The sequence below is a fragment of the Leuresthes tenuis genome, unplaced genomic scaffold (assembly GCF_036924035.1).
Source record: "Leuresthes tenuis unplaced genomic scaffold, fLeuTen1.0.hap1 SCAF_12, whole genome shotgun sequence".
Lineage (NCBI taxonomy): Eukaryota > Metazoa > Chordata > Actinopteri > Atheriniformes > Atherinopsidae > Leuresthes > Leuresthes tenuis.
In genome coordinates this window covers 6,181,236-6,194,014 of record NW_027325366.1, presented here as the reverse complement: position 1 = coordinate 6,194,014, position 12,779 = coordinate 6,181,236, and the positions used below count along the sequence as shown (strand labels likewise).

Below are 12,779 nucleotides of genomic sequence, written 5' to 3'. Positions count from 1 at the left end.
CCTCATAACTGAAAAAGAGAGATCTCTTAAACACCAACAAGTCAATTTGGTTTCTCGATGTATTTTGTGGCTTGAATTAAAAGTAAATGAAAAAACAAAAAAAAACGTGGTCATGAACACAGGTCACCTGGACAAAGGTCTGGTGATTTATTTCTCAGTTGGTAAGGGAGTTGCCTTTTTTTTTTTTACCGAAGTGTCTGTTTGGAAACGTTAAGCTTTTCTTGCCTGTGTTTGTCAGAAATGTAAAAATGTGTCCAGAAAAAAAACAACCAATTACAAGAAGAAACAAAATCACTAAAACAACAACAAAAAATGCAAAGAAAGAAAGTTAGTCCTAAATTTGATTTATGCATGCACTACAAACGAATCAAAACTGCAAACCTGAAAAACAACATCGCAGTGTGAAAGAAGGAGCCTTTTTCCCATTTTTGGTCAGATTTCTAAATGCACAAATCTGTTACACTGTAATTTATTCGCATGTGTGCTAACCAGAGTAAGTAGCTCTTTTGGAGCATCACCGTTTGAACGATATGCCACTCAATCAGATAAGAGTGCTAGTTACTATGCTCATGAGGATGTTTTGCCTTTTTTACACTCTACACTAAAATTCTGTACATTTAGTAAAAATAGATTTCCATTCCTGGTTGGACTTTTTAAAAAGAATGTGAATGGAAACGTTTTTTCCTGTCAAATATGAAATAATTAACTATTCAATCATTATGCTATGTTGGATATTACCTTAGCCAAACTGATGGCTGTGATTGGCTTGGCAGGGTGGATTAAACTACTGTTGATAGGCTTATATTATGTAGTAATAGACTAAACATTTTTCTTTTGCTGTATTCATGAGCAACATTGCGTATCAGCTGCACTTCTCAGAGAAAATGTTGGAATCAAGGGGAAGAAGATGTTGCCTTTGTGACCCATGATTTGTGCTGTAATGTTCCTTCTGCAGTCATCACAACTTCTGTTTTTTATTCCTCCAAATACGCTGAGAGGCTGTAAGCGTGAATCAGCGGTGCATTTTCAACACAAAATGAGAAGAGGCTGGATGTTACTATTAAACTTTAATAACAATTTTACTACACAGACAAGGCGCCTTCAGCTCAAAATGAGGCTTACAGTTATGCAAAAATCTTAATACACTAATTTAAAAAAATCAGTAGACAACACATTTTCAGTTTTAGTTTTTCATACTGCAACAAACCCACTTTGTACATTTTAATCATTTGAAATTCTACACTCAGATTGCACATGGACCACATATTTCACCACGTAATACTGATGAATATTGTGCTAAGTCTGTGTCTCCCACAGCTTTCTTTTGGATTTATTGGTGTTCAGTCTAGATGTTGTGACACTGTATTTTGGTTTTGAAATATTTTCCAGACTAACACTGTTTTTTTCATTTTCCATAGAACCGAACATGACTGATAAAAGACAAAAAATTATCTGAAAACTGAAAGTTGTAGCGCCTTAACCTAAAGCAACCTTTTGCTAATATGCAGTGACTGAAACCAAAGTCAAGATAAATAAGATGAAAACTAAAGCAAAACATGGAAGAATATTTACAAAAGTTGAAGGGTTTCAAGGCAACAAAACCAAAAACATTTAGGCTGCTAAAGACTATAAAACTTGCTCTGTTGTCCAACACTTTAGATCAAGCAATAACAGCACTGATGTGATCGTAAATCTAAAAAGGTTAAAGTGTCAGTTCACATGAATGTGGATGTTATTTCCGATGACAGAGAAGACCTGCTGCTTCTTGTAACTGAAGCTCTCTCCAGGATTCCCATCTTTGACATGATCTGAAACAGCCTCCTCCTGAATTTCTCACCCACAAACGCATACAGCACTGGGTTTACACAGCTGTGCAGCAGCCCCAAGCTCTGGGTAGCAAACATGGCCTGATCTACTGCCATCCTGTCTGGGCACTCGTAGGGTACTATCTTTGCCCTGAAAAATGTGTCTACCATCACTGCGATGTGGTATGGCGTCCAACAAAGCAAGAAGGCAACAACCACAAACACCACTACTCTCATCGCTCGTTGCCGCTGAAAGCCCCCACGGATGTGAAGGAGGCGCCGGATGGTTATCCCGTAACAGGGCAGCATGATGGCCAAGGGGATGATGAAACCCAAAGTGTGGCGGAGAATTCTGGTGGCCAGTCGCCACTCATCAGCACTTCTGGGGTCGTATTTTTCAGCACACACTGGATGACTAGAATTTTGAGACGTTAAAGAGGAGCTGAAGAACCCTGGCACAGACAGAAGCGCTCCAACAGCCCATACAGCGACACAAACTCCCCAGCTGAACAGCTGTCGGTTAGCTTTGCGGGCCTCCAGCGCCCGCACTATCACCATGTAACGGTCCATACTGATGCAAGTCAGGAACAGAATGCTCGAGTAGAAGCTCAGCTCTTGTATGACAGTGACAATTTTGCACATGGCATCTCCAAACACCCAGCCTTGTGTAACAGAGGTGGCCCAGAATGGGAGGGTAATTGCCAGCAGGAGGTCTGCAATTACCAGGTGAAGGAGGTAGAGGTCAGACGGAGGCAACGACTGCTTGTTCAGGCCAATCACCAGCCCCACCACTAGATTTCCAGGAATGGCCATCAGGAAGATGAAGATATAGAATATGCAGACCACAATCATCACAGCATTTGGTATGATAAAGGTGTTACAGGGCTGTGTTGCCGGGTCTGGGAGGAACTCTGAGTCATTAAAAAGATTATAAGTAATGTTGAGTTCTTCATAAACCTCGCTAAAGTCAAAATTGAATGAAGACATGTTTGGATCTGAGGACAAAAATCATAAAAAATGTTAGACCAAGAAAATAAAGGAATAAATAAATAAACTTAAATAATAATAATAATGATAACAATGAAAATATTATTTAAAATAAAAATGAAGCTCAGTCCCTTCATTTTAGAGCTCACAGATCATCCAAATGTCTGTGAATTTAAGTTACTTTGAAGGATAAAAGTACTCACCAGTCATTGTGGTTTCTTTGCAAGAAGAATCTCATCTGTCACAAAGAGACAAGGAACAGACCTTGTATTTCTCTACACTCCTCCTATCAGACTAACTTTCCTGTTTGCCTCACAACTTTCAGACTTTGATCTGCTCAAGTCATCACAAACCGCAGTGCTTCCCCCTAAACCAACCCAGGCCATTAGCTGAATCTTTGGTGTCATGAGATTTGTTGTCACACTATTCGCAAAAATTGAAAGAGAAACCATTTGTGAGTGAAATGTATTTTTGTATACAAACCAACGTTTTTAGCATATGATAGGACAATATCTTCTGTTTGGAGCTGCTGCTGGGAGGAAGTTCCCAACTCATGACATGTGTCTTTGTTGACACATGAGTGTATCACATTTCCTGCCACACTTCTCATGTGTCACAAGTTCTGTGCTTTATTTCTCAGCTGCGGTTAAAGTATAGAAACATGTTTTTGATCAAGGCTGAGAGCAATATGGGACTGAAAAAAAGAAAAAGATGACACATGATGCACAATAATAACTATTAAAACAGTTCAGTAGAAAGTGCATTAAATATTACAATAAAGCAGCTGTAATTTAAAAAAGCCTTTGATTTCATTTTAGACTTTAATTTAAACCTACATGGTCAACAAAAGAGGCAATAAGACATGTGGCAGTAAAACTGCTGTTTGGCCACATCTAGCTTCTTAAGGAGTGGATTAAAGAACTGCTGTCTTGTTGCCGTAGCTCACCTTACAACCTCAGTGAATCTTGTCAAAGACGTTGTGGCTGTTTATACAATTAATGACCCCCCCCCAAATGGATGGGTCAAAGATTGGGTTTATGAGATGTGGTTGCAAACCAGTGAACCTAAAATATCCGGCAGGAACACTAAGCAAACAAAAAAGGGTAATTTAATCTTCAATGATCTGTTAAATATGTAGTTATTGGACTTTTATGCTACCGGATGCAGGGTGTGTTGTAACAGCAGAGACAATCTGGGAGGGTTGTGTAATTGTTTTCTCAATAACCTGAGCCTTATTATGAGAATCAATCTCATTTATGAACAGAAGCTCAGCAAAGTGAAGGGTTGTATCAAATGAGGACCCTGACTAATTTCTATACAAAAATACATGAATGTGTAATTTTTATCTTCAGTTATTTTTTATTATGATCCCTAAATCTTGAAGGGAGTATGTTGGGTTTCATAGCTCCCAATTTGTGTTCCATCTAAATTTTTCTAAAGATTTCAGTGGCATGTTTTCACAGCTATATTTCAATGGTTACATAGTTACTGTGGCACACATCTGAATTCAGTTCTCTCCAGCTGCTTGTATCCCTTTAACACAACAAATTAGATAGAAAAATGAGAGTGTATCAAAAGTGAAAAGGGAGCAACTTTGACGTCCAAAGGCTCTGTTTAGGTGCTTAGTGCAACAAAGGATGTGAAGAAATTGGGGTTTTGTTGTACGCAATGCATTGCCTCAACATGTATTACTTCATGTTAATACTTTCAGTGCTTTACAATAATCACCTTTTCAACCTACGTGACAAGGGAAGTTAAACAAATAAATATTAGTTCTTCCACTTGCTTGTGATTATACAACATGTTTAATAGGGGAACTACAGCAAACAGTCATTTACTCTTCCAGGCACTAGATGGGGCTGGAAACAACTTTAATATGATGTCAAGCAACACTGTATTTTACCATTGTTTGTGACAGCATGGAGCTCTAAAGGTGGCACAGTTCACAGTGCGGTGGGTTTTTACATACTTTGGTCTGGATACAAACCCACAACAGGGTTTGAACGGGGTACTTTTAGAACTAGTTTTGAAAAGATGTTTGAGCAATTCCAGCCAAGAAAGCAAAGTTAACGGAAGGTTTTACATGTAAATTATCAAGACTGTTCTTGTCATATTACTATACAGGGCAGTGTAACCAACATGACATAAATACTGACATTAATAGTTACTTATGTTCTCAAACAAATTAGAGAAAACCAAATATGGCAGCAAGATTATTCTAAAATTTATTTGGTGAACCGTTGCAAGTATTTAAGTGGTCCCACCTTGATAAAAAGGTACAGCTGATGGCAAACAAGAAAAACATGTCTTAATCAGAGAGAGAGAAAAAAAAAAAAAAAAAAAAAAAAGAAAAAAAAAACTTAAATTAGTCTACATACCAATCATTAAAAATGAAAAACTAACACCTTCTTCCTTTCACAGAGTCACTTCGAACACAATTTGGTTAGGAGAGGGAAGGCCCTTTGAATAATTTCTCTTGGTCATTCAATCCAAGACCACATTTTCACCTACTTAAGGCTTGTTCCACACACACAAAAAAAAAAACAAAAAAAAAAACCTGATTTCCAAATTTAAATGACAGCCAAGCTTTAACATAAATTAAGAGAGAAAAGTGCATCAAGTGTTCAAGTAGGGTGTGAAGATTGAAAGAGTAAGTGGAGAGGGGCTGGTGTGAGGGCGAGATAACACTGGCACGGAGCGACTCATTTTCAGAGATTTAGAGGACAAGTGTAGACTGAGAGGCTGACCACAACTCAACCACCAAGTCTCAACTGTAGGAGTTTTAATAGTGAGTGGTAGATCATGACCACAGTGTGCTGCTGGGAGCACGGCTTGCACTATGCAAGAAAAGGACAAATTTAACTACGTTAGCCTGCATGAGTAGTCCCGAAGAATAAAAAATAAAAAGAATGATAATAAAACATTAATGAATTGTTGTGAAAGCCAATACAGGCTGTGGTGGAGAAGGGGCCGGACAGTTGAACAGGAACAGGGGGAAACGGGGACTCCCATAAATTTTTGTCACATGATCGCCCCCGACCCCTGCTTCATCTTTTGGCACGTCGTGGGTCCCTGCCATTGCTAATGGTAACTGAGGACTTTGTGACTGTCGGGGGTCCAGCAGCATTAACTGGGGGCGCACCGTTGCCAGGAGACCGGCCATTAGGTCGCCCAACGCTCCCAAATGCCGGGTCACGGGGTGTACCCGGTGGTGGGTTGTTGGAAAAAGGTGGCATGGTACCATTACCTGTGGATTGACAAAAGCAAGTAAAAAAAAAAAAAAAAAAAACTTAATCAAAAACTGACATTTTTATTCCTGCCCAATCTGTAAGTTAGAGAGTAAATAACAGCCTTTTAAAAATAAATAAATCCTCAGCAGGTCTGCCAGCCAAACACACAGACATCCGATATTAACTTTGCACTGACTTTGCACTTTCACACAGAGGAAAAACCACTGACCTGGAGGGGCAGTTGTACCTGAATTCTGATTAGGTGGAGAGTTTCCTCTCGGGTTCTGGTCAGGCTTACCCTGTTTGGGGGACAGCATGTCAGATACATACCACAAAAAACAGCCACAACGTTTGATGTAGTTTAAACGGGCCAAAAGGCCTCTAATAAAGTTAGATTTTCAAATTCAAACATAAAAAGACCATACAAACTGGGACAACCAAGATCTCCACCAACTGTGGAGGAGATGACTTTGCTGGGTGCTTGACTACTCACAGACTTTGCTTGGGTTTGTAGCTCTGGATTTGGTTCACTGAAGTTGGGCACTTCTGAATACACCATGCAAAACCTTAGGAAACAAAACTCAGATTTTGAATTTTATTTAGACATCTGCATCAGCATATTTAATTAAATAAAAAGTACATCTCATGATGGAACATCTTGCATCGGTGTCCTAAAACCATGTTTTCAAACCATTGTATCATGGTCGCTTTACAATGACCTGTGTTTTAGGTTGCTTGAGCCAAGAGACATGCCAAACAGGATTTCTTAAGGTGGTGCAAATATAAATAGGTCTGTGACCGCCTACTTACTCTCCAATCTTCTGAAGATCACCTCCTCTGCCAGTGTACAGAGTCAGGCAGCCTTTCCATATAGAAGCATAGCTGTAAAAAAAAAAAAAAAAAACTATTAAATTTACATAAATACTTGTGCAAAAAGCACAGCAAGTGTAAAGAACGACTGAACAAGTACTGGTCATGTTTCGATTTGTTTCCAAGCACAGGAACAGTCCTACCCTCTAGTCAACTTGATGATGTCTCCTGGCTGTATCAGACTGCCGAGCTCATCCCAGACTGAAATGGCTATGCTCCCGCTCTTGTCTGCCACTTTGCACGAGCGAACCTCATGGCCATCTTTCGTTTTCGTCACCCGGCCTAATAAAACAAAACAAAGGTAAAATAAAATAGCAAACCAACTTGACTCAGCGTGAAATTGCCAACGTGACGTTGAAAATGTCCTAAATTTTCACCAATACACACCCGAGCCACTGTTAACTGAATTCTACGTAAAATTACTCTCGGCCCCTTTAAGAAAAAGAGCACGAGTTAGTGTGGGGAAGTTACTGCTTTAGCCTCACTATACTACTCACCTATCTCCAAAACGATGAATACGATATTCAAGTTCTTCGATCCAGGCTTCACATCTTTAATCAAAAACAAGGCTTCGTTTGGAGGGGCAGCCATAATTAGACTGGTGTAAAAATAATCAGGATATCTTCCTGTCCTGTCAGTTTTATCCTGTTGCGCTGGCTGTCGTTACTCTATAATGGGTAGCTATAACGTTAGCTTTAGCTCTGCTAACTAATTAGCCTGTTGGGCAAATGCTAACTTAACGTTCTTCGACACACTGTTTATAGTTCATTACGTTGTCACGATGGCCAACTTGCATTTAGAATCATATGTTTAGAACAGTGGGAGCAGTAGCTCAAGGGTGGGTGACACAATCGGCTTGCGAGATAGCTTTGCCTAGAATTATTTTACTAAATTTTAGCTCGCAGTTAGCTACCTTATTTTAATTCCAGGATACGAATCTTTGAGTACTTTGTCTGTCACGATTATTGCCATAATGTCAGCTTCATTCTTTACGTAACACTAGTTGACGGAAAAACCGTAAAAATGACGCTTAGATACCAACATCCGTCAAAGAGTATCAGCAGGCTTACAAATCCACAATCGCCAATCAAATCTCAAGGGGTTTTCACATAATAAACACCACTCCAAAAACTGTGTATTACGCAACAGCCTGATGTTGTCTGTGCCAGGAATTTGGAGATAACAGTACCCCTCGATCATTTACACAACTCTTCTTGACGTTGATATATTCAACCCAATCGACCGCATTTCCTTTGTGTGGCTCTTGTAAGTATGAGGAACTGCTAGCTATGTTGACGCGCAGTCTGGCCAAATGCTTAGTTATACGACTAATGTGTCTATATCTAACAATGTCCCCTATAGCGTTGTAATTGTTCAACAAGCCTCATTTTAAATGTCCTGGTTATTAATACCTAATCAATACTAAAGCCCCAAAATAAATGTTAAAATCTGAGCAAACAGCTCACTACACGACTTATCCTGCTTCTACAATGCCCCAAAAACTACGTCAGAGTGTGCTGCCGGTCATTTTTATCTAACTCGGCCAGTTCCATTATTCAACTAAAGGGAAGGGGTACACTTTTCCTCTGGTGTGCGGTAGTGCAACTTTAATGAAAAAAATGTCACCCGGCTTCTATTTTAATTTTTTGTTAATACTTTACATTCTTAAAGATGAGCAAAAATGTCCTAACGGCTTTCATGCAGTCAACGGTTCAGGAAGAAAAACGTTGGTTTGTACCATAATGTATTCATACATAAAAAACGCGAGAAGAGAGGGCATTTGCGAGACTTAAGTATCAACAATCGATCTATTGATGGTGTTATTTATTTCAAAACGAAGTCAGTCATATAATTCATTAGATTGAGTCGTCTTTATTACTTTCATTAAATGTATACCAGTGACACTAAATGTACTCACAGTAGTAGAATTTCAAAGTACTTCTAAAGAACGGTATCGTAAGTTGTGAAATGCTTGACTGATACGCATTGTAAGCCGGTAAACGGTTTGTCACTTTCTTTCTAGTTTAGAAATCTGAAAACTAAAAGAGTATACGTCACGAACAGGATTCGAACCTGTGCGGGGAAACCCCATTGGATTTCGAATCCAACGCCTTAACCTCTCGGCCACCGTGACAAAAATATAGTAATGTGAGTACATCTAAAGGCGTATTTCCAATAATTTTCATCGTTTCATGTTTTAAAAGATGTAGTGATGCAGTGCAAGGGTCTTCTTAGCGTATACCCACACTGGCGAAGGATAATGTAAGTGGAAGAAAACCCAGAGTTTAGCTTTTCTTGCTCGTCGTTGCGTTGAACATAGGAGGGAGACAGACACCACCAAACCAGCTCGCCTCAACCAAGAATCCTCCCCTCCCCTCCCCCCTCACTTTAAATTATGTACCATTAAATTGCTTGATCCGCTTAATGCGTCAAATTAATGCCTTTTTTATTATATTTTTTAGTAATTTTTAGTTTTAAGGTCGTACGTAGTTTTTTTTATCAATATTGGGTGTACTATTCTATCAGCTGTACTTCTTTTCTTTAACATATTAAATAAAAAAAATCTTATTTTAACGTGTATGCCGTTTTTTGTTGTTTGTGCACGATGTAAAGTGCTCACAATAATTTGTAAAATGTGCTATATGAACTTTCCTTGTTTCAAACAAAAAGGGATTATACCTTGATAGTTCTAGACTGTATTTGGCAAGAATGAAAGTATGATTAATTTTTGTGACGTCAAAACCGTAATAGGTGCTGAAAGGACAACAGAGTCAATTCAGAGGCAACCTTGGAGTTACTTAAGTTTTAAGTGCATTTATCTACGTGTTGGGGATTCCCTTTATAAAACCACTTTATAGGAGCATTGCTTGTGCATAGCCTTCTGTCTTTCTGATACAAATGATGCTGTCAAAAATAATTTGGAAAAACTTTTAAACCCAATTTTTAAAAATTCACAACTATGGTGATTTGTAAGAACAGAGTAATTCAAAGAAACCGTGAGGAGGACTGAACTAGAAGAGAGGCTCCAGCAGATTTCAGGTACAGATTTGAAGTATCAGTTGAGACAACAGCAGTCCCACAGCTTTCACATTCCCACGCCTCTGGTGGAAGGTTGAGCTTGTGGATGACCCCTTGAGACTTTTAATCACCAAAAATGTAATCTATTTACGGTACAGTTAAACAGAAGCAGAAATTCCAGAGACAGAAAGCAAAGCTCTGGGGAAATGACAATTATGTTTTGGAATCTTGGTAAAGCAACTCTTTATCATGGGTTGACCAGTCAACATTTAGGCCCGTCTAATTTTAATTTCACACAGAGCACTCCAAATCCCTGTATCTTGCTATGTTAACAAGGATTCAGACACAAAACTATTCCTTTCATTGTGACTATTCCTCACATCACCAACCCTGTAACTTAGGTTTACTAGGATATCACTCCAACCTACCGTCACTTCCAAACAATCGCAATGGCCTAAGCAGCAGTGAGCATAATTACATGTCGTCTTTGGCTGTGAGGGAGTGGCAACACGAGTCACTGGAAGCAATGTGTGACATCGCCTCTTCCCTTGAAAACTACAAATAATAACTACAAAACAAAAAATAAAAAAATCACACTTACATTGTTATCAAATCTTTATTGAGGAATGCAATACTAAAGTTTGAAAAGAAATGTGTGAATATTTGCAAGATGCAAGGAGAGGAGCAGATATTCAAACACTTGGGTGGCAGGGAATCCTCTGCTGTGATGGAAACATCTTAGGTTTAAGTGGTTAACTAAATTTAAAAAAAAAAAAACAGACGATGTCAAACACAAAATCACCACCTGACAAACCTTGCGTTATGTGCTGTTTGAACTTTCCAGCAAGCAATAGTCAACATGTGGATTCAAAACTAATGAAAGCAAACTTTTGCACAAAAGGAGGTGAACATAGATCTTTTTTTTACATTCACAGACAGTGATATCACAAAGTAACATATTTGAACGAACAAGCAGAAAAAATGAATATGCATGAGCTTAGTGTTGGATCCTTTTTTCACAAGGGTGATTATGAGTAACTAAAATGAAAAAAACAAAACACAAAATGATTACAAATTTTAATCAACACAGAAAGCATTGTTTAAAAGCACAGTTTAGGTCTAATTATTTTTCTTTCCCATCCCATAGATTACTTTTTCTAACACAAACGTGCCGCATTTCTCCCGTGTTTGACACCTCCTTTATTGGTCAAACTTTGAACTACTTATAAACTGTTTATAAATCAGTTTGACTTTTTTTTAACATTTTTTCTTAAATGACAGACAGTCAATAAATGCAATGTGAAACAAAAGTGTTAACACTCATTTCCAGATAGATAAAAACAATAATTCACAGCCAAACACAAGATTTAAAAATGAACATATATATTTTCAAATATGTTTATTTTAATTCTTTATGTTTAGCATGTGTCCCAACGGTAAAAAAAAAAAAAAAAATGATGGGAGTGATGGTCATAATGTCATGCTACAGAAATTTACTTTCATATACAAATACCAATTTTCATTATACAATCTAGATAAAATAGATTATGGTTACTTTTCCCAGCTTAATTGTTACCATTGATTTCACACAAATAAAACTAACTTTTAAAACTTCTAAGAAGGTATTTTCTTCTGCATAACATACCACTAAATAAACTTTTTTTTTTTCAAAAAGTACTATAGACAAAAGGTACAATAGGATCAAAAAGCATCAGTGATTACTTGTTTGAGTGATAACATGATCAGTAAATTTGTTTTTCTGTCCAGTTAAAGTGGTGCTTTGAGCATTCTTAAGTGTGATTCTTCGAAGTCGAACCGAGTACCAATTCCAAATTAAATAGATTTTCTTGCTAGATACAAATTGTCTGAGAAATCATGTTTCGACAGTTGAAAAACCAAAGACTCAACTGCCTTCCTTTGATCTATTTTACTCAGAATCAGTTAGTGGATACTGGGTACAGTCAAGCTGAAATAGAGGTGTCTCTACCCTGCCGTGTCAGCTACTGCTATGTGTATCCCTCAAAAAATTTTCCAATTCCCCTGGTCAAATGCACTGCAGACTCTCACAATTTCAATACCACTCTGCAAAAATGCACGTGTGCCTTAACCAAAGGCGACTTTATCATCCTCTCCAACACCTGAGGCCCCTTACCCACACTTCTAGCTACACTTGTACCCCTTTCACTACAAGCTAATCTCCAGGAGCCCCTAGAGGGGCAGAACACCTGTGGCTCCACAGATCCTCACCCTCGCTCAACAAGGAGGCCAAGAACATGAAAAATGGAGTGGGGAGGAGTCATCCATCAAACCAAGGAATGCTGTCCTTTGCCTTTATCTGCTGCTGTAACCTCTCCCATATTTGGATACTTGGCACCTGGTATCACTCGCTAAATTATTTCTAAGGAAAGTCATGGCTATTGCAAATAAAGTGGGCAAAGCTTGAACAATGAGTCATAAAACAAGGGTAATTCTATAGGAGCTGGAAGGCATGACTTCCAAACATAAAGTTGAACATAACCCATATACTTGGTCATCCTTTACAATGTAACTTTCTAATGTCTTTTGTGTATTGGTAAAACTTTAACTATTTCCCAAGAAGTGACCGGTGCAAGGAATTCCTCAATACAGAAGAAAAATTTCCAGCATGTTTTACTCTCCCTCTTATCTACCAATACATAGGAATCCATCCCTTCAGGAGTGCAATTACTCAAACCAGCTTGTGCAGGCTAATGGCAGTGTTGGATTATGCCTGTGTTTGAGCATGCATGAATGCTGAGGGGCTTCAGTGATGAGGCCCTAGCAAATTTCTAAGATTTTTAAACTTAGAGGTGTCATATAGTAGATAAAAAACAAAACAAAAACTAATTCA

General features: G+C 38.4%; 2 protein-coding genes and 1 non-coding gene across 4 annotated transcripts; all 3 read right to left on the bottom strand.

Moving 5' to 3' along the window:
• Positions 1-1,091: 1,091 nt before the first annotated feature.
• LOC140319831 (C-X-C chemokine receptor type 1-like) lies at positions 1,092-2,828 on the bottom strand. Its single transcript, XM_072397618.1, has one exon. It carries the CDS (start codon positions 2,790-2,792, stop codon positions 1,716-1,718), a length of 1,077 nt encoding a protein of 358 aa, XP_072253719.1. The 5' UTR covers positions 2,793-2,828; the 3' UTR covers positions 1,092-1,715.
• Positions 2,829-4,646: 1,818 nt separating this feature from the next.
• On the bottom strand, positions 4,647-8,414 carry nabp1a (nucleic acid binding protein 1a). Of its 2 annotated transcripts, none has more exons than XM_072397884.1 (6): positions 7,390-8,414; positions 7,036-7,174; positions 6,833-6,904; positions 6,516-6,588; positions 6,270-6,321; positions 4,647-6,039 (listed from the first exon to the last, which is right to left on the bottom strand). In XM_072397884.1, the coding sequence occupies exons 1-6, from the start codon at positions 7,481-7,483 to the stop codon at positions 5,840-5,842; spliced, it is 630 nt and encodes a 209-aa protein (XP_072253985.1). In that variant the 5' UTR covers positions 7,484-8,414; the 3' UTR covers positions 4,647-5,839. The 2 variants fall into 2 exon arrangements, with proteins under 2 accessions (XP_072253985.1, XP_072253984.1); XM_072397883.1 differs by having other exon boundaries at positions 6,252-6,321; positions 7,390-8,413.
• A 530-nt stretch (positions 8,415-8,944) lies between these two features.
• trnas-cga (transfer RNA serine (anticodon CGA)) lies at positions 8,945-9,026 on the bottom strand. Its single transcript has one exon. It is a non-coding gene; the product is annotated as a tRNA-Ser (tRNA).
• Positions 9,027-12,779: the final 3,753 nt, after the last annotated feature.